At 41.7% G+C, this 20,288-nt stretch overlaps 1 protein-coding gene across 5 annotated transcripts in view; it reads left to right on the plus strand.

The window, feature by feature from the left end:
• The window catches only part of tanc2b (tetratricopeptide repeat, ankyrin repeat and coiled-coil containing 2b), a 156,840-nt gene that overhangs the window by 99,251 nt on the left and 37,301 nt on the right, over nucleotides 1–20,288 (plus strand). For 4 of the 5 annotated variants that reach the window (XM_028567225.1, XM_028567227.1, XM_028567226.1 and 1 more), the window contains 4 exons: nucleotides 4,828–4,944; nucleotides 11,655–11,803; nucleotides 17,275–17,458; nucleotides 18,660–18,908. In XM_028567225.1, the coding sequence (XP_028423026.1) occupies nucleotides 4,828–4,944; nucleotides 11,655–11,803; nucleotides 17,275–17,458; nucleotides 18,660–18,908 (699 nt within the window). The remainder of the gene's footprint in view (nucleotides 1–4,827; nucleotides 4,945–11,654; nucleotides 11,804–17,274; nucleotides 17,459–18,659; nucleotides 18,909–20,288) is intronic. The other variant, XM_028567228.1, reaches the window with a different exon arrangement.

Consider the following 20,288-nt stretch of genomic DNA (forward strand, 5'->3'; position numbering starts at 1 on the left):
TATATATATATATATACACACATATATATATACACACATATATATATATATATATATATATATATATATATATATATATATATATATATATATATATATATATATATATATATATATATATATATACACACATATATACACACACATATATATATATATATATATATATATATATATATATATATATATATATATATATATATATATATATATATATATATAAATCATCGTGGATGCTCTTGCAGGCACACTGTCACGTGAAAGCTCAGTCCGTCACAGTCTCCTTGTAGCTTGTTACAAGCTGTTGCAAGCTTGTCACTGCAGGTGCAAGAGCAGCTTATTGAAATAAGGCTTTCAAACCGTGGTTTGAAAGAGAATTTTTTTTACTTTGGGCCCTTTTTGATTGAAAGAATGTGCAGCAGAATTGCAGACTGCTGTATTGCTCTTTTCTTTTTCTGTGAACTAAACATGAACTTTTCAAGACTCGTGAAAAAAACCCACCAATATAGATAAACATTGTTGAATATAGGTGAAAGATTTTTGTAATATCTTCGTTGTTACTGGTGGTGTGCCCTGGAATCTTTTGTGCATGGGAAGAAAAAAACAGTTAGGAAACACGTCTTTTCCAGTGAAGGTCAAGGGTTTTAAACTAATTCCCATTTACATCCACTGACTGCTTATTTAATTCCCTGTGCAGGCAAGTACTCTTTAGTACTCTTTAGATGAACAGACGAGGATCCATTGTGGATTCACCAGTTGGGATCAGTGGCTTGAAATGAATGACGCTTACTTTAAAAGAAGGGAGGAAAATATCAAAAAGATAAATAGTTTATATCTAATATGCTGTGTTTGACTCATGTATACAGCACCATGTATTGGCTTACTTGCTTTTTGTTTTCTCTTGCATCTGAAGGTCATGGAAGTAGTGTATTGTAAGACTTTGTCCATAGTCTTTGAATGACAGAATATTCAATAATTAACCATGGAAATGTCATTTTTTCTTCATTTGCACATTGTTTTACTTCCCATGTGTTTATTATTTATTGACTCACTGAATTTATAGATTTTTTTCCATGTGATTTTAATCACTTTAATACCAGCAAAATAATGTCAAACAAGAAAAACATCACAACTATTTAAGTTATATTTTAAGCTAAGTAAATGAAGAAGGACATTTGTGTCTTAACTCCTAAACATAATTAACTATTAATTAACCAAAATGATGTTTGAGTTGTTTGTCAGGCAGAATACATTAAGTATCCCTGTGTAAATTCCTTTCATGGCAGTTGATCCGGTCCTGGATAACTTTGGTCCCTTCTTCCTCCTGGCTCAGTTGTAGTTTCTCACTGTGGCATCTGTGCTGGCTCACTTCCTAGATGTGGTCAATTAGCAGGGTCCCTCTCCAGACCATACCAACACAGTATTAACACTCTGTGTGTGGCAAGACAACGCATCTGCTTTACACACATACTCATAGCTCTGAAGGAGTTCTTTATTCCCTCTGCCAAAGAGAGTTTGTTTTGTGAGTAGAATATCTCAAATCTTGACAACAGATTGCAATGAATTGGTGGAAAGTTGGACCATGGGACAAGAAACGTGCTTATTTTTTCGTGCAGATCCGGATCAAGGTGCAGGAATTCCTATAATCGCAAAGTAAGGCGTTTCAAAAGGTTTTTCTTATGAACCCTGGAACCTGTATCCCATTATCAACACTGTTCGTTGTGAAATGTCTCTAACTTTTTGATGAATTGCCATGAAATTTGGTACACACATTCTTCCCCTAATTTTAATAACTTAAAGGTCCCATAACATGGTGCTCTTTGGATGCTTTTATATAGGCCTTAGTGGTCCCCTAATACTGTATCTGAAGTCTCTTTTATATAGGCCTTAGTGGTCCCCTAATACTGTATCTGAAGTCTCTTTTATATAGGCCTTAGTGGTCCCCTAATACTGTATCTGAAGTCTCTTTTATATAGACCTTAGTGGTCCCCTAATACTGTATCTGAAGTCTCTTTTATATAGGCCTTAGTGGTCCCCTAATACTGTATCTGAAGTCTCTTTTATATAGACCTTAGTGGTCCCCTAATACTGTATCTGAAGTCTCTTTTATATAGGCCTTAGTGGTCCCCTAATACTGTATCTGAAGTCTCTTTTATATAGGCCTTAGTGGTCCCCTAATACTGTATCTGAAGTCTCTTTTATATAGGCCTTAGTGGTCCCCTAATACTGTATCTGAAGTCTCTTTTATATAGGCCTTAGTGGTCCCCTAATACTGTATCTGAAGTCTCTTTCCTGAAATTCAGCCTTGGTGCAGAATTACAGCCACTAGAGCCAGTCCCACAATGAGCTTTCCTTAAGATGTGCCATTTCTGTGTCTGTAGCTATTGAGGAGGAGAGGGGGGGGGGGGGGGGGGGGTGTGGCCTTGACTAACTGCCACTTTGCTTGTTTGAAAGCCATGATGTCTCTCTCTCATGGGTGGGCCAAATTCTCTGGGCAGGCAAAGCAGAGAAAGTGGAGGTAACCTTGCTCCTTATGACCTCATAAGGAGAAGATTCCAGATCGGCCCATCTGAGCTTTCATTTTCTCAAAGGCAGAGCAGGATACCCAGGGCTCGGTTTACACCTATCACCATTTCTAGCCACTGGGGGACCATAGGCAGGCTGGGGGAACGCATATTAATGTTAAAAAACCTCATAAAGTGAAATTGTCATGGCATGCGACCTTTAAATGATCCCCTCACTTTTTATGTAGCGTCATAATCAGGTCAAAATCTCAGATTGCCTAATACTTTGGTTTATGCCCAAATACCTGCAAAGCAGCATGCCAAACTAAGATGACGAACATGGTAAACTATACTGTATACCTGCTAAATATCACCATGTTACCATTGTCATTGTGTGCATGTCAGCATGCTGACCTTAGCTTAGAGCACGGCTGTGCCTAAATACAGCCTCATAGAGCTCTCAGTCCTGTTTAGATAAAATAAAGGATTACATGCTCCCTTATGGCTTGAGAAGTCCTACCAGTAATATATATTATAAAGCCCTTTAAACCCCTTATTAGATATATAAACCAGTATTTGAAAAAAGAAAAATCATTTTCACTAAGCATAAAGCATAGCCATCTTGACATTTTGAAGACAATGGGCTTAAAGACAGTGGACAGTGACGGCATCTGCTTTCATGCAGATTTGAAGTTTAGAGGGTTGTGCTGCCTTGGCATTAGCTCTGAAGTGTTTTCTATCGTACTGTACGTATGTTTTCGCACTGAACAAAAGCCTGCACTGCTGCCTGCAGAATGATCTATTTCTGTCTGTCTTTACATAACTTAAGACAAACAGTATATAGACAGATGGACAACTCTACTCCACACCCATTATACACACACTGACACTAACACACATGCATTATACTGGCATTAGCTGTAACACGAACCCCAAACAAAAGTGGTTCATTGTTGCTTGAATAGATGTTTCAGCTGCTGCTCGTGTCTTCCTGCTCACCCCACTCTGGTTCAGCACAGTGTTGCTGCACCGGATAGCTTTGGACATGTTCACTCACCCATTAAAAGGATGGTTAACAGTTGCAGCATTGCAGCAGTACATACAGTAATCTACTTTAAAAACCTAATTTAACCAGATTAGTCAATTAAAACCAAATTATGCTTAGATCCTGGCTGCCCACACGTAGTACAAAAAAAAACGAAAAAAGAATAGGTTGAACAAATGAGCCATGCGCACAATTTAGTTGATATTAGCTGAATTTCCCTTGCACACTTTGGCCTGGGTCCAACTCCATCACAGTAGCCATTTCAAGAAAGTGAGGACTTTTATTAGAGTCAGGGAATAAATTAGCTTAGAAATAGAAAGTAAGAAGCAAGAAAGCTTAGAAATATCTCCTGATATGTGATGTATGAGTGTAGCTTTGGCGGTCACGCCTCTATAAAATGATGGCTTTTTTTCTTAACATTGGTCTGCTGTATCATTGCCGTATGTTGCTGTATGTATGCGTCCTTGCAGAGCTGTTCTACTAAGTAAACAATGCCATTGAATGGAAGTTCTGTCTAGCCTCTCTTTCTGTGGGTACAACACATGTTCATTGGTATAAAGACTCCTCTGCATTGTGAATTCTTGCCTAGTAGACTGCTGCCACAATGTATGCACTCACGATGCCGTGAGCTCGTCTGGGTAACAGCGCTTACAATCCCTGTGCGCCGTGACGGAGAACCCAGAAAAAGATTGTGTCACAACCACCACCCCCGGCTTTCTCTCTCACTGAATTTCTTGTCGAAGGACTCTGCGCTTGAGTCAGGCGCGAGAACATTCCAAAAATGAATCTCATTTGCATACTTGGTGTGATTATGACGCTGGACAAATAGACACAAGACTTTTTTATTTTTTTATAGATCCATCTCTTCAGCTTAAAAGATCCATCTTGTTTTGTGCTTTCTGAGTGAAATGTAGGCCTATATAGAGGAAGTGTGGTGATATTTTCACGTTTCATTGGTCGGTTGAGGTTCTGCGGCTGTACTAGTTTGCCCTATCCCACTACCTGATTGCCCATGCTGCTTTTTTACTCATGATTTAGCTATATTTGACCCAAGGAAAACACAAAGCTGCCTAAGAAAGACTTCAGGATGTTTTCATTTTATCAGTGTGATGCTTCAAGTTCATAAGCTCTCTGACTTCCTCCCTTTCTGTCCTGTCCCTGTCACTCCTCTCTTTCTTGTCTTCTTCCATCTCCCTGGTGTGTGTATGTGTGTGTGTGTGTGTCTGTGTGTGCGTGTTGTCTCCTTTTTCTATATGTGTGTATGCTTTCTGCTCCCAGCCCCTCTGCGGAAAGCAAAGTTTGTGGAGAGCCCTCGCATTCCACAATCAGAGCTTGGCTCACCTACACACACCTCCACCACTGCCAAGAATCCAGACCTGGACACATACTGCCGTGGTAAGTTTTAAGGCCAGCTCTTCCCTCATTTCGTCGTTACTTTCTGCATGTATGTTCCTGTTTTTCAATGCGGTAGACAGAGAGAGAGACAGACAGAGAGAGAGAGAGAGAGAGAGAGAGAGAGAGAGAGCGATAGGGAGGATTTTGCCAGTTATTCTGCCTGCTGCTGCAAAGACGAAAGCATTGCTAAGGTCATTAATGAAATAGCTTTGCAAGTGCCCCCACGGTGTCCATGCTTATTGCCTCCTCCCTCTCTGTCGCTCTAATCCTCCCTCGCTGCTTCCTCACTGCTCTGCTTTCTCGGACGCAGAGCTTGTTTAGGTGCCGCCGCTGTTTTTCTGTTAACTTCACAGTCGCTGCTCGGTAATCCTGCAGACAGTCCAGATTTCCCTCTACCCCCTCCCACCCCCCCTCCTGTCTATCCTTGTTAAACCTCCCCTCTCCCCCCTTGTCTTTCCCCTCTTGCGCAGTAAAGCGGGTTACTCGAGGATAGCGCTCTGTTGAGATTTGGTTCTAGTATATCTGCTTTCTCATCTTGCTTCTCCTCTTCCTGTTGCCACTGAGAAGTGCAGTGTTAGCTTCCTGACTTGTCTTGTTGGCTCGACCTCTGATGGCTGTAAGGACTTCTCAACAGAGTAGGACGATGCAGCAACACCCCAGGGCTGGAATGAAGACATGAGAGAAATAGTGATGGGAGGTCTCAGGGCTTAGCTGTTGTAACTTATGGGGGAAAATGGTTGACCGAGTGCTACCAGCCTTCTCCGTCTGCCAGCCTCTGCTGCTGAGTTTCTGCTCGATGGGAGCTCTAAGTAGGTGATTTTTATATATATATATATATATATATATATATATATATACAGAAACATAGTAGAACTCATACTTCTGTATAAGTCTATAGTTTGTAGTAGCCATAGACTGTTAATATACAGTCTATGGTGGGACCTTAGGATACACTCTTTAGTTCTGACACCTGGCTTGCTGTAGAATCTCATGGATGAAAAACTGTTGTCCCTGGCTTTATAGTGCAGTCCTGTGAAATAGACTGTGGAATAGCCTATCAGTTGTGATGAGCAGCTAAGAGCTCCTGCAGATGTGACATTTCAGGGTTGAAATGGTCATGTCAAGCGCCATTGAGGCAGGAAAACAGTTGATAACAACCAGTAATTCTGTGTCTTTGCAATAACAACTTGAGCTGGAGAGGAACCGGGAAGGAGGAGATTTTTGGGGCGAGGACTCGCACCTCCCAGGTGGACAGATGGACATCTTAGCTCTTAACAAGGGCTCCCTGGCATAAATAGCAGCAGGGCAGTGACTTAAATATCTGATCGCATGCCAGTCAGCACTCTGCTGCCGACACTGTCTGGCGTCCTGGAAGAAGTCAGGTATATCAGCAGATTTTAATGGCCTACAAAGAAAGTTGTGGTCTCATAAATATGGTTTGTGAATATTTTGTGAGATAGCTTGTAAAGATTCACCACAGGCTGACCAGCCGTCCTCCTTTAATCATCTTGAAAGCTTTTCTAATGATTTTAGACCTTAACCTTCTTACAGTAGCTTCCCAGACTAGGTGTGGGCGCTAAGGATTAAATCCTCTATTATGGTGTTTGTAAATTTATATCATAATATCCATATGTAGTTGACTTTGACTTGAGTTAAAGTCCAACTGTAATCACTTTTAGTCATTCCTTTGTGCAAAAATAATGTCAGTGTTACTTTAATGTTATTTAAAGCTTTTCGTCTCAGCCACTAGATGGGCGTCTCGGTGTCTGTTTGTTTGATTGACAGCAACTGGCAGGCTGAGCCCCAGCAGGGATATGAGCGATACAAAGTAAACAAACTTGCGCTGTGTCCTACAAGCCATTAGTAGACAGTGTTTTCGTAAGCAGTGGTATTGAGGATTAAGGACCACATCTAAATGAACCATAATTACATTTGCAGGTACGTTTACATGCTGTTTAATGTGTAATTTGATTGGCTGTATGGAAATAAGTTCTTCATCTACGTAAATGGAGAACTAACTGTATTCAGATTAAAGAATAGAATTAAAGATTGGAGATGAGAACATAAATGACCTTCTTTTTGTCTTCAGACAAAAAACATGCAATTTAATTTCAGTTTGAGTTGAAAAGACAGGACAATACGGAGCCCCCCTGGGGTCAGCTGAGGAAAAAAAAAACTAAACCGTGCGCACAGAATAAAAATCTGTTCCCTCGGTTTCATAAACTGTTTGCAAGGAATATTTTTTTGCTATGACTCCTAAAACATTTCTTTTTAGCAAAAGATATTCCTCAAAATTATGCATATGCCTATTTTTAAAAAGGAAGTGCTGTAGTAAAACCAGCACAAGACTAATTATCTGCGAGGTAAGTTTAGAGACACCATTCTTTTTAATTATTAAAATATTAAATGTTTTTGGCAAAAAATATTCCCCAAAATTATATTATGCTTATTTTTGAAAGGTAAGTGCTGTAGTACAACCAACAGGGGGCCTTCTATGTGCGGAGTAGTTTTGGAGACATGACTCTCTGTAATTATGACATATATTAAATTTTTTTATTGGCAAAACATATTTAGCAAAATTATGAATATGCTTATTTTTGTGCTGTAGTACAACTAGCAGGAGACAAGTTATAATTGAGGTATAATTGGATCTCTTTTGGATGTTGTAGCCTAGTTTGTAGACGGTCCCTAAGCACTCGTCTTACTGCCGTCTCACCGCCTGCTGCTGTAGAGGCCAATGTTATTTCTCCAGGTTGGAGGACGGCTCATTTTGCTGAAAATGAGTTTGTAGCTCATTGTTAACCTTTCTACGTTAGGAAAGATGCGTCGTTTGTGATTTAATAACATTTCACTATAGAGTTGATATAGAATTGATCCCGGAAGTTGGAATCTGTGAATATCTTTCTAACTTTGCTCACGTTTATAAAACCGAGGAAACAGATTTTTATTCTGTGCGCACAGTTTAGTTTTTTTTTTCCCAGCTGACCCCAGGGGGGCTCCGTAGGACAACTTTCAACACAGCATACTAGTAAAACCCTTTTATACCTTGAAATACACAATACACCATAAATATAAAATGTAAGCTAGACACAAGGCATACCTTTAAAATGGCAACGGTTTACATTAAAAGCATAGAACTGAAATAAACATATTAAAAGGTGCCAAATGCCACAAATAATTACTATGAAAACCGTTAAAGTGCCTTAAAATGACAAAGGATTCAGGTCAAGACTCTGGGAAAACAATTGTGAAACTGTTGTATTGATGAAAAAACAAGATAACATTGTGTGTTTTTGGTTTTTGGTATTTCATCACATTGATGGAAAAATAAAATATATATCCAATAAAGCAGGTCTTGCAACATTGCCCACAATGGCCAAAAATACCCAGAAATGTTAAAGAGATACTCTCTCCTTTTATAAACAACATAATAAAATGTCTGACCATGGTCTCACGGGGTACAAATGTACTGTATATAATCATATTAGCCACTCCTCAAGTAGAGTCCTACTGTGCTTTCATGTATAAAACCTCCAAATGTTGTTGCATAGATAAGATCACCGCTGTGCGCACGAGGAATGTGAAATTCCCTACTCTGATCTCGAGATTAGCATCCCAGTCGCTGGTTTCTTGATGACGTGTTTGCCTGTGCGTAGCTGTCTGTGCTTGTATGTTCAATGGTATTCATGTTTTCTGAAATAGATGTGAATCTACCTTGTTTCCATTTCCTTTAGCCGTCAACGGCTATTCTACAAATTCATTTTCACCTTGTAATACGTATATGCCACCTTTTCTTTGAGGCATTTCTAAAAATAAAACGTGTGTGGGTTACTTTTGGGATCCTGGTCATTGTAACTAAGTGTTTGCTCTCTATGGACTTTCCCTGTGGAAGCGAAAGTTAAAGTGCCCAGGTAAAGGTGAAATAAGAGCCACCACATACCTGCAGGCCCGGGTCTATTAATACCATCTCCTGTCCTGTCCAGTCCCCTGCCTGCAGCACACATGCTTCTCTCTCTTCTCTCTCGGGGCGTGAGGGCAGATCTATGGACGGCCGGGGAGAAACAGATGCGCTTGCACAGAAACACATATCTGTGCGCAAAGATAGTTGCTATGGCAACCATCTGTCTCCCTCGCAGCTCAGGAATCCAATGGAAAGGAGTGTGTGTGTGTGTGTGTGTGTGTGTGAGTGTTATAAGAGATGTGTTTTATGCCTGGGCTTTTTTTTCATATTCAAATGTTATCATTAAGGATCTCATGGTGTCACCGTCATGAGAAACGCCTGAAGTTCCTCCTTAGGCAAATGCTGTCACGTAGCTTTGAAGCGCTTTAGGTTTTTTTTTCTTCTTCTTCTTCAGTGGCTTCAGTAAGCGGTACCATATGGGGTTGTCATAATCTGTATTTCACGTACAAAAAGTAGCGCTATAACCACAAAGAAATCAATACATAAACTCCCTACATTATGGTAATGTATGTATCCCCTTTGATAGTAGTGTGGAAGATGAGTGGAAAGACTCACTCAGAGGCAGAGAGAGAGAGACAGACAGAGCCCCAGCTTGATCACGGCCACAACCCCCCAGGAGCAGTTGACTAATCAGTGCTAATGTATTCACTGCTTGCTAGTACCAGTATGTCGACTGGGAAGCCTTTGCTGTCTCCGTGTCCAGACACACAGGCATACAGACAGTGTAGCCAACACATGCAAAATACATATGTAATAGCCAGTGAATATTTTACCTTTATTCACCAGCTCTTTTCTCCTGCTGATGGCTGCACATCTCAGTCATCACCCTGTGATATTAGCTGTAAAGAGGTGGAATAGTAATTCCATCTGTCTTCTCCATTACTGCACTCTTCCTCAAGGGATTCTCGGGGATTCGGAAGCCCTTGTAAAATGTATTCTGCTCCATATAGAGTGTATCCATCTGCATTACTGAGCTGCTACATCCATCTCATCAAGGCTCATATGTAATTAGCTGTTTTGGACCTAATGTGTGCTGTGATTACCTCATTATTGGTTGCTACTGTGTGTTCGGCAACATATAGTGCTGTAAAGGTTTTTTTTTTCCCCCTCCCTCAGAAGGTGCCAGTCTTCCTTACTTGCACAGAGAGACTTGGAGTCAATCTAATGAGGATCCTGACAGTGTCCTGCCTGTCCGTCTATAAGCGAATGGAGTGGGCAGCCCATGCTTTAGATTGCCTGTCTGTCAGTCTTTGGACAGAGGAGTGAGAGGCCACAGACTTTAGACAAGCTGTCTGTCTTCAGAGGTGGTGGTGTGGCGGCGGCTGGGACTTTCTAATGGTCGTCAGTCAGGACTTTGCGTAGCTACCTGCCAGTCTGGTCCGACCTGCCCTGCAGGAAAAACTGGCCCTGCCACTCTGTCTCACTGCTGTTTATTTAAGCACCAGTCCTGTGCTGTTTGCTTCAATGTCATTGATGTCTGGGCCAATTGTCAGGCGTATATGTCCAATTACAGCCGTTTGTATTTAGCCACTTCCTCTTTTTTTTTTACGAGCACCAGGGTGAGTAAGCTTCAGCTCTGAGAGTGACACTCCACTAAATAAAGTAAAATTTAATTAAAATTGATATAGTGGGGACCTCAAGGGCATGATAGCCAGGTGTTATTAAAAAACATGACACCACCAAGAAGGACTTGTTATGGGTGGAGAGTAACCAGGCAACAGGGCGACAAGATGAGGTCATTGAGGGATTTTTTTCCTGGGTCCTGTTGCAAAGTTGGCAACTGAAATGCCTTTGTGTGTGTTTATGTGTGTGTGTGTGTGTGTGTGTGTGTGTGTGTGTGTGTGTGTGTGTGTGTGTGTGTGTGTGTGTGTGTGTGTGTGTGTGTGTGTGTGTGTGTGTGTGTGTGTGTGTGTGTGTGTGTGTGTGTGTGTGTGTGTGTGGTTTTTGATCATCTGATCATCACGCAGGTTCACCCTGGTGTTTTCTTTTCTCTCTTTAGAGCTCTGTAAACAGGATAGAGAGGTGCATACACACCCACTTTGTCTTTGAAAGCCACACACATCTCTCTCTCTCTCTCTCTCTCTCTCTCTCTCTCTCTCTCACACACACACTCTCGCAGGTGAAGGGCGTATCTCATTACGTCACTAGGGCTGCAGCAGTGATGAATGGTGCGGAAGGAGCTGCCGTCAGTGTGAAAGGCTTTTGCTAGCCAGCGTGGAAAGGTTTTTTTTTTTTTTTTTTTTGTAAACAGCTTGAAGGGATTCTTGTAGTTGTGCCTGAAGGGGATTTTTGAGTTTATGTAAGAAGACACTTCACCCAAGATGTCCAGCTGTGGTGGAATGTGCCTGTAATGCTACAGGAAAACTCAGGTAGGGTGTTTGATATGGTTGTCCTGAGCCCAGGTGGTGTGTATCCTGTGTGTGTACCATTTATCCTGTATCAGCAACAACAGACCCGTATCCGGGTCTGTTGTTGCTGCTGTGGTTTATGCAAAGCGAGTGTAGCAGATCCTCTGTGTGTTTCCAGGTGAAGTGGTGGCGGACATGAAGTCTTCAAAGGATTCTTTTATTTGGGTCGGGGTGAAAACGAGCTGCTGTTTCTGTTCCTACTCACCACTGACACACATTTGTTCTTTCTTACTCCCTCCTCTCTCTCTCGTTCTCTCCCCCGCAATGTCTTCCTCACTCCCGCCCCCTACCCCCCTCCCCCCATCCGCCTCCTACCTCCTCACGTCTCTCTGCCTCTGCAGGAGAGTCAAGCCAGGAGCTGGGCCCCCCTCCGTCGGTGGATGAGGCAGCCAACACATTGATGACGCGCCTGGGTTTCCTTCTGGGAGACAAAGTGAGTGAGGGGCCAGCCGGTACCCAGTACAGCATGGAGGAACCCGAGGCAAGACAGGTAATAGTCTCACTAATGAACTGGACGTTTTTTTTTTTTTTTTTTTTCACTACCAAATCTACTTTGAGGATGTTGCTGAGACTCTTTTTGGTTCTGCATTTCTTTGAAAAGGAGTTACAACTCTGTTAGATTTTCTCAAGGAGCTTCACTTTTGTAGACAAAAACCTACAGGCTGAGTGACAGAAAGTGTTTTTTTTTTTTAACATTGCATGCAAATCCCATGATGTCACCCGATGCGCACTTTGAGTCAATATAAAGGAAACCTTGTCTGGGGTTGTGTAAGACTTAAGATAAACGATTGGCGCCAAAAAACATGCTTTAGTTGAGTTTGTATCACCCTTTATGCTATTGTTATGGTTTATTCTAATCTAATTGTCTCATTGTGTCTGTGATTTTGACACATTTCTATCGTAAGAGATTACGCTTTTGGAACTTGAGCAAACACGCAGTCGTCTGATTCGATCTGTTTTGACATTTATCTTCATAATATCTGTGTTTACACTTGGTTTTGACAGATCTTCGGATGTCAGGGTAGCCAGATCAAAAGACTTCTCTGTAAATTGCCCTCAGACACCACAGATTCAGAATGTATCAGTGCCTCTCCATCAAGCATCAGATATCTTCCCGTCTAATTAGATTTTTATATAACAAGTGCTTTTTATTATTTATTTCCTGGAGTACTTTAAACTTTGCTTATTGAAAGCAAGGTTATTGAGTTGACATGCAGCAGGTTCAAGGTATTTGCACCGTAACCTTTCAATTTGTGAATTTGGCAGTTGTGTAACAAACAGCTCCTGGCACAAGGGGCCTGCTCTGAGCTCTGCAACAGATGCCCTGGTTTCTCTACCTAAACCTGATTTGACAGCTATGAATTTTCCGAACCGAGAAAAGAAAACAGTGGAGAGAGAGAGAGAGAGAGAGAGAGAGAAAGAGAGAGAGAGAGAGAGGGGCAAACAAACCTGTTGCTGAAGCGTTCAAAGCGGGCCTAGGTATGAGTTTGCACTAAAGCAGTGTGGATAAGCGATTAGACTGATGGACTGCCGGTGCTTGATGTGAGCGCTGCTGTAGCAGTGGGGGTGTATAAATTGAGAGAGGTTTATTCAAGCGGCTCTTTTTAGAGACGTGACTCACAGTAGCGCCCCGCTGCATCGTGCACACAGTACAAACTTATTATTTTAGATATCTGCCCCAAATACTTTTTCTTTGTCTGTTTGATTCATTAACCACCAAAAAAATGACAGATTGCCTCGAGACACCATCTATTAGCAGATAAGAGAGTGGGCTTTTGTTGTATTTTCTAATTTGCTTGGGATTTACTGGTTTTCAATGGAGAGCACACATTATAGTAATACAGTAGATTCACACATGTAATGTGGATATTTGCAGGATGCTGCTAACCCACAAGTGATGCTGAAAGTCTGTTTTAGTGTTTGTCATCATAACCAAGTTTAACCAAGCTAAACTTTTTTTAAACTGTAGTTAATTAACAATGAAGCCAGTCAGATGTCAACCTGCTTTAAAAATCATTGCTTTTGCTTTGCTTCTTTCTGTAAATCTTCCATTTGACATGGTTGAATTCCTATAGTAGCTGGTGTCTTTGCAGCAAGACCTCACCAGCTGATGGAACAAGGTGACCCTAACTGGCAGAGAGAGCAGTTAATTGCCTTTCATACTGTAGCGCTCAAGCTCCCTGAATAGACGCGATGCTCAGAGTTCAATCCAATCCTCGTGCGACGTTTAAGGTCAGGCCTGCACAAGGCGAGGTTCATTAGCCCAGCAGGTAGCCCTGCAGTGTTGCTATGTGTTTGTTTGCTTTGGGGTCAAGCTCCTGTAAACATGACACTGTAGCGGTCCCGTCCAATGGCGAGAGCAGCTAACCTCAAAAGATTGCCTCAATCAGGTGTGCGTGCGCACGCACACACACACATACACACTTAGCAGAGGCTAGAGGCTAGAGGCCATTTTCCGTTATGGACAGTTTACAGATGTCAGTTTGTAATTCAACCACTTATGACCATAGCACAGCTCTGGCTAAATTCCTACCTTTACAAACCTTACAATGGCCAGTTTTTGTTGTTTCAGAGAGGTGTTACAAAAGGAGGGCTCTGAAAAAACATTAGAAACGCCTCTCAAAATGATGCCGTCCAGTTCAATACCACTAACTACGACCTTAATGATAAGCCTATAGTTAAATGTATACCTCTCTGACAGCGTCAGTCAAAGCTGAACATTATTCTCTTTGTAGTTCTTTATTTAATGGATTACCATAAAGGTTTGTTCAGACATTCATGGTCACCAGAGGATGAATTTCTTCAACTTTAATGATCCTCGTTCTTTTCCTCAAAACATTTTTGGTTTTAAGAGAAATTTTTAGGAAGGATTGGCATGTAATTTGGTCCAGACATTCATGTTCCCCTCAGGATGAATTGTAAAAACGTTGGTGATCCTCTGACTTTTGTATCTAGCGCCATCATCAGGTCAACCTTTTAATTTGTTCAATACTTTGATTTATGACCAAACACGTGAAAAACGTATGACATTTCCGTGTTGAGCATGCTAACATGCTAAAGTAAGTTGGTGGACATTGTAAAATGATACCAGCTAAACATCAGCATGTTAGCATTGTCATTTTGAGCATGTTAGCATTTGGCTCACAGAGTGGTTAGCGTGGCTGTAGACGCTGTTGTTTTTATCATTTATCAAGGCAGTGATGGCCTAAAGCAGTGTTTCTCAACAGGGGCGGTACCGCCCCCCAAGGGGCGTTCAGAAGATGATGGGGGGCGTTGGAAGCAATATTTTGTAAAGGGGGGCGTTGAGGTGCCCTTGGGGGGCGTTTGTTTGAAAGCTAGTTTAAACCAAAGATTCACAATAATACATGTTTACACTTAAACTACTAAAGAATAAGTATATAGAATAGTAGAATAGTAGTCTGCAACATTAAAAGCTGCCAGTTTACAGCACTGCGACTGGACGAGACGGGTATCCTAACTTTTCTGTGCTTCTGTCAGCTTTGTTTGGCGCAGCTCCGGGCTGCCTTCATGGAAACGGGACGTAAAAGCATCATCTTAAATGAGCTCTGTAGCTACTAGTGAAGCTGCGTTCAGATAAGAAAAGAAAAAAAGCAATCATCGCGACGTCCTGTATTCTGAAAGAGAGAGAGAGAAAGAAAAGAGACGTGCGAGAGAGATTGACTGTGCTTTGTTGTTTGGCAAACATTTAGCTGTTCCATACACTCCCGGGCAGTTCAGGGCTTGCGTTTGGTGTTTTAAAACTTTCTTATGGAAGCGATAGAGGCAGTGATGTTACCGTTTACTGTACGGGACTCTCACACACCTCCACAAAACACAGCGCGATGTGGGGTTGCGTTTCTCCAAACGTTTTTTTCTGCTATTTACTCGCAAGACAGGCGATAGCAACCCTGCAAACTGCAGAATGTTGCTTTTGAAGCTTGAAAAGCTATGAATTCAATATCCTACATGGCTTTAATAGAAGAATGTATTTGACGCATCGTGATGCATCGAGATATCGAATCGAATTGAATCGCTGACATGATAATTGTAATCGAATCGGGAGATCAGTGAAGATTCACACCTCTGCTCATTACCACCACTGCCCTTGAGCAAGGCCCTTAACCCCAACCGCTCCAGTGGAGCTGCTCAGGAGTCAGCAGATCAGACTGTGGTTGTACTGGGCAGCTTCCAGGTATGAATGTGTAACTGTGTCAATGTGATCAGGGCGTTCCGGCAGAAGAGAGGCTGCCTCTCAGTGAACCTTCCCTGAATAAATAAAGGTAAAAAAAATAAGTAAAACGTTCATATCTTATAGTATATTATAGCAAATTTACTTTATCTGGGTTTTGGACTTTTGGTCAGACAAAATAAACAAGTTGAAGACGAAATGATTAATTCATTAATCACAAAACATAATGGTAAAGCACTTTACTATGTGCCTCATTCACACACACACACACACACACACCCACAGTCTTGGCTACTGGGAGCAATTGGGAATCAGTGTTTTGCTCAAGGATACTTTTACCCCATGGGCAAGAGGACCACCAACCCTTCAATTAATTGATCTATCTTCTGAGCCACAGCCTGTGGAGCCTGTCAGCAGATAATTGACAGATTAATCAATAATGAAAATAATCGTTACCAGGAAAAGTCCTACTCCAGCCTGTGGGTGTGGGTGTGGGTGTGGGTGTGGGTGTGGGTGTGGGTGTGGGTGTTTGGGTGTGTGGGTTAGCTTAATGTGTCCCTTCAGTCTTCTTCCTGCAGATTAAACTAGACTAGATTTAGCCTTGAGCACCACTTCACCCCTCCTGTCCTCACTGTGTTTACCCCAGTGTTGACCTGAACTCATCAGCAGCACCGTTAAGGAGAGGCCCCCATGTGTTTGTGTGTTTCCTTGTCTGAGACATGTACTTAATCACTTGGCATCCCTGTTTTTCGTGCGCCTCTGCATATCGGTGAAGGACGCGTGCATGTGTCTGTTAGGTGGGCCTGTGTGTTTGTGTGAGAGTGCATCTGTGGGTGTTCACAGCAGCAGAATAGATGCAGCAGAGTGTGTTTTTGTCCCCTGTGGTCTCTTGTCTCCGAACCTGAGCTGATGCAGAAGAGGGTCACTGCAGGGGTGCAATAACAATGAAAGGACTGGAAAGAATTTACATTCACTGCACGCATGGGATTTCAGTTTAAGCTTCTTTATTTAACTTAAGTAATTGTCGCTATTGGCAATAAATATAAAAATATGCACGAAAATAGGTCTTGTCAGCGAGGGTAAGATATGTTCTCCTTATTGAGCATTGAAAATTATGTTAGTGTTAAAACTTTGTGAAACATTGTCACACAACAACATGTTTAGAACTACATTGGACAACATCACACGTGCCACGGGACTGGGCGGAATCAGATTTTGGAAATGCCACTCCCTTTTGTTTCTAAAAAGGGGAAATTACTGTTTTCCTGCATTTAGATGTTGTGGGTCACATCAGTGATGTGTATACTCAATTTAACGTTTTGTTTTTTTTCTTGTCATACTCCTCAGCTGCAGGATATTGTGCTATAATGTACATTAAAAGTGATTTGTAGGTGTTACAGGTGCTATTTATTAACATTACTGAAAGGAATTCTAGTTGTTTTGTTTATGTAAATTGACTGTACGTGTGTATTTTTAAACTGTGTCGGCTTGTATAATTTGTGAAGCTTTTTCAAACCTATATTTTAGGAAAATGCTACAAATGAGTATGTATTATGAAAGGTATGATTATGATTTGTATGCCTGGGAGAAAAAAAATCATTTGAAGGACTGACTTCAGGGGGGCTGAGCTTTTGAATACCGCAATATTAAAGTGACATTTTCCTCTGAATATGACTCCGATATTAAAAGTTCAAACATTATACTTTGCCCTTTCTGCTCGAGTGTACTAATTGAGTTATCGGAACCAAACAAAGCTTGTGTGTCTTCGCTAGGGCCAGAACCAGAGGATCAGCCCGTGCTCCACCCTGACCAGCAGCACTGCCTCACCCCCTGCAGGAAGCCCCTGCTCCACCCTCCCTCCTGCCATGCCTGGCCAGGCCGGTAACAGGGACTGTGCCTACGGTTCTGTCACCAGTCCCACCTCAACCCTGGAGAGCAGGGACAGCGGCATTATCGGTGAGATCTGCACACCGATTCACAAGGAACATGTCGAAATGTAAAATACTAAAAGTCCTTAAAGAAAAAGGCAGGCATTATTCAATATTTGTCTTCTTCACTTGAAGAAGGGATTTGTTTGCGGCCTGTACAGTACATAACATGTACATATGGGCATGTCCGTATTGTATTAAGAACATGAATTTATCTTTAAAAAAAAAAAAAATTCTTCAGAGTGAGTTAGATGAGTAGAAATGACAGACTGGGATTGGGTAGGGTATAGAGGAACAAAACTCTCTTATATGCACTATGCATTTTTTATTTTTGTATCTCTACCTTTGTTCTTTAGTAGTTTTTCTCCGGTTTTGCACTGTATGCTTTGATTATGCTTTTCTGTAACGTATGTTTTATGTATACAGATGAATAGTTGTAATTTTACTTTCATCGTTCTAAAAAAAAATGAATGAGCACTGTTTTGACTAATTCACTGTCTGTACAATAATCTGTAGCTCAATAAAAAAAAATAATAATTAAAGGTAGATTTCAAGTGGTAAAAAAAACAGATTAAGTAAAGCTAGAAACCCAATAAAATCATATCTATAGAACAAAGGATTTAAAAAAAAAAGCTACTGAAGTAGTCAACTGTACAGTACCTGCTCAGACAGGTAGCTCCAGAGTCTGGGATATCTGACAGTTAAAACTTGACAGTGTGAAGATGCCTGAGGTTATAGCTTGGCTCCCATAACCCCAAATGACTCTCTCGTCTCCACTGAATGTAATCTGAATCCTTTTTTCCAAACTAAAAACTGTACCCGACCTAAACGGCGTGGTCAGCCTCCCGTCAAACTGTGGTACTTTTCATCTAAGAACCAGTCTGTTCTCCCACTGGAAGACCCGCTCAGGTGTGCATGTCATGTTGACATCAACCGTTGCATTCTTGCATTGTTAAGTAAGAAAACAGTAGAGCTAAAACGCTAATTCATGTGGAGCAGTGCTGTCAGAACAGGTGCCAACATTGTTTCCTTGCAGCAGTGGCGATCACCTGCAGTTTGATGGAGAAAGGGTTACATAAACATACCACAGATTGATTCAAATGACAGTAAATAAGCGTGGAAGCAGACGGGCTGGGTATGACACACATTTCTCACAGTGAACCACTTGCAGCTGTACAGTATATGCAACATGACAGCACTGAAGACTACGTTGTTTTGTTCTGTTGCAGCCACGCTGACCAGCTACTCCGAGAACATGGAGCGAGGCGGCAAATACGGCGAGGGCTCCCGGGGAAACCTGAAACTATGGCAGTCCCAGAAATCAGGCATGGACTCGTTCCTGTACAGAGTGGATGAAAACATGACCGCCTCCACCTACAGCCTCAACAAAATCCCTGAGCGCAACCTGGAGAGCATGTCCTCCCACTCTGCCCACTCCATCCCTCTGTACCTCATGCCCCGCCCTAACTCTGTGGCTGGTGAGTCCCTTCCTCTTTCCCTCCCTCTCCTATGAGTGTAGAAAAGCAGGCAACAGTTTGTCTGAGGAGCCAGAAATAAGATTATTTACAAGTGCATGGGCATGCCGTATACCAAATTTGCTAAAGTACTTTTTCTGGCAAAATTGGATAGAACTGCTGATTCTGACTCCTTTAGTGCTACTTCTGCACTCCTCTCCAGTGTTTTTTTCCCTTCCTTGTGTCCTCCCAAGATGAACTGTGATCCTTCCCTTTGAATTCTTTAACGTTCGTTTGTGTGAACCCTGGGACCTGAAACAAGAGTATATTAGGATATTAATGTTTTGGAGGAGCAAGTTCAACCTTGTGGTGGCTTTTGCAGGGGGATCTGTATGACATTAAATCTGTAGACCTTGATTTTTCTTGCCAAATTTTAGCTTGATTCTCCTCCAACTCGGCTGTAAAAAGATTAAACATATTCCATTCTTTTCACTACTTCAAAAACCCTTCACCTTTCGTTCCATGGCTATTAGAAGGGATGTAACTCATTCAGATTTTACCCATAAATATCACATAGTTTTGTTCATTTTTGGGATGTCAGACATCGGTTCTGGAGGGGAAGATTTATTCTGTAAACTGCTCATATAACCAGGTATTCTGTGAACAAAGCTCCTGACCACATTCCTCCTTCAAATCTGCAATAAAATCAGCCTAAACGTCGTAAAATCTGCTCCTGGTTTTATGAGGAGCTCAGTTGTGGTTTGATTTGATTCAATTTGACGTTTTTTTTACAACATTGTTTAATTATCTAGGAAGGAAACAACTCGTTCTCAGATTTCAAGGGTGTTGTGTTAAAAATTTGGGGTAGCTGCAAATCCGCGGGGGTATTTTGTTAAACTCTCACAAGCCTCTGGTGTGGATCGAAACCACAGAGCAGAATAACAAAGTCTGGGAAAAACAGCTTCAGCGGGAGAACATACTGCGGCTGGAAGAATATCACATAGGGATACAGGCATTTGTGTTGCTGTCAGAGGTCTCCTTGATGTGTGTTTCTTATTATAGGCCTCGAAAAGGCTCCCAAAAGTAACAGTAAATATATCAGGAAAGAAATGTCGGTTTCATAACACTGAGGCAGTCCAAAAGGGCCTGATTGTATTATTGTTCTCGTCATGAGAGAGGCTGTTACAGACGATGAGCTCTATTATGCACTTCACCCACTCCCACTGGCAAAAAAAAAAGTGTGTGTGCACATACTGTGTAGACACGCACGTATATTTCACTAAACACTGTAATATGCCTGACAAGGCTCGTCGCTGCAGCTATGACCCTCTCTTTATTCTGGTCATGTTCTGCTGTTTGACACTGCTGTCTGGCTGTGCAGCGACTCTGCCTTGGTTGAGAGAT

The sequence above is a fragment of the Perca flavescens genome, chromosome 21, assembly GCF_004354835.1.
Source record: "Perca flavescens isolate YP-PL-M2 chromosome 21, PFLA_1.0, whole genome shotgun sequence".
NCBI classification, from domain to species: domain Eukaryota; kingdom Metazoa; phylum Chordata; class Actinopteri; order Perciformes; family Percidae; genus Perca; species Perca flavescens.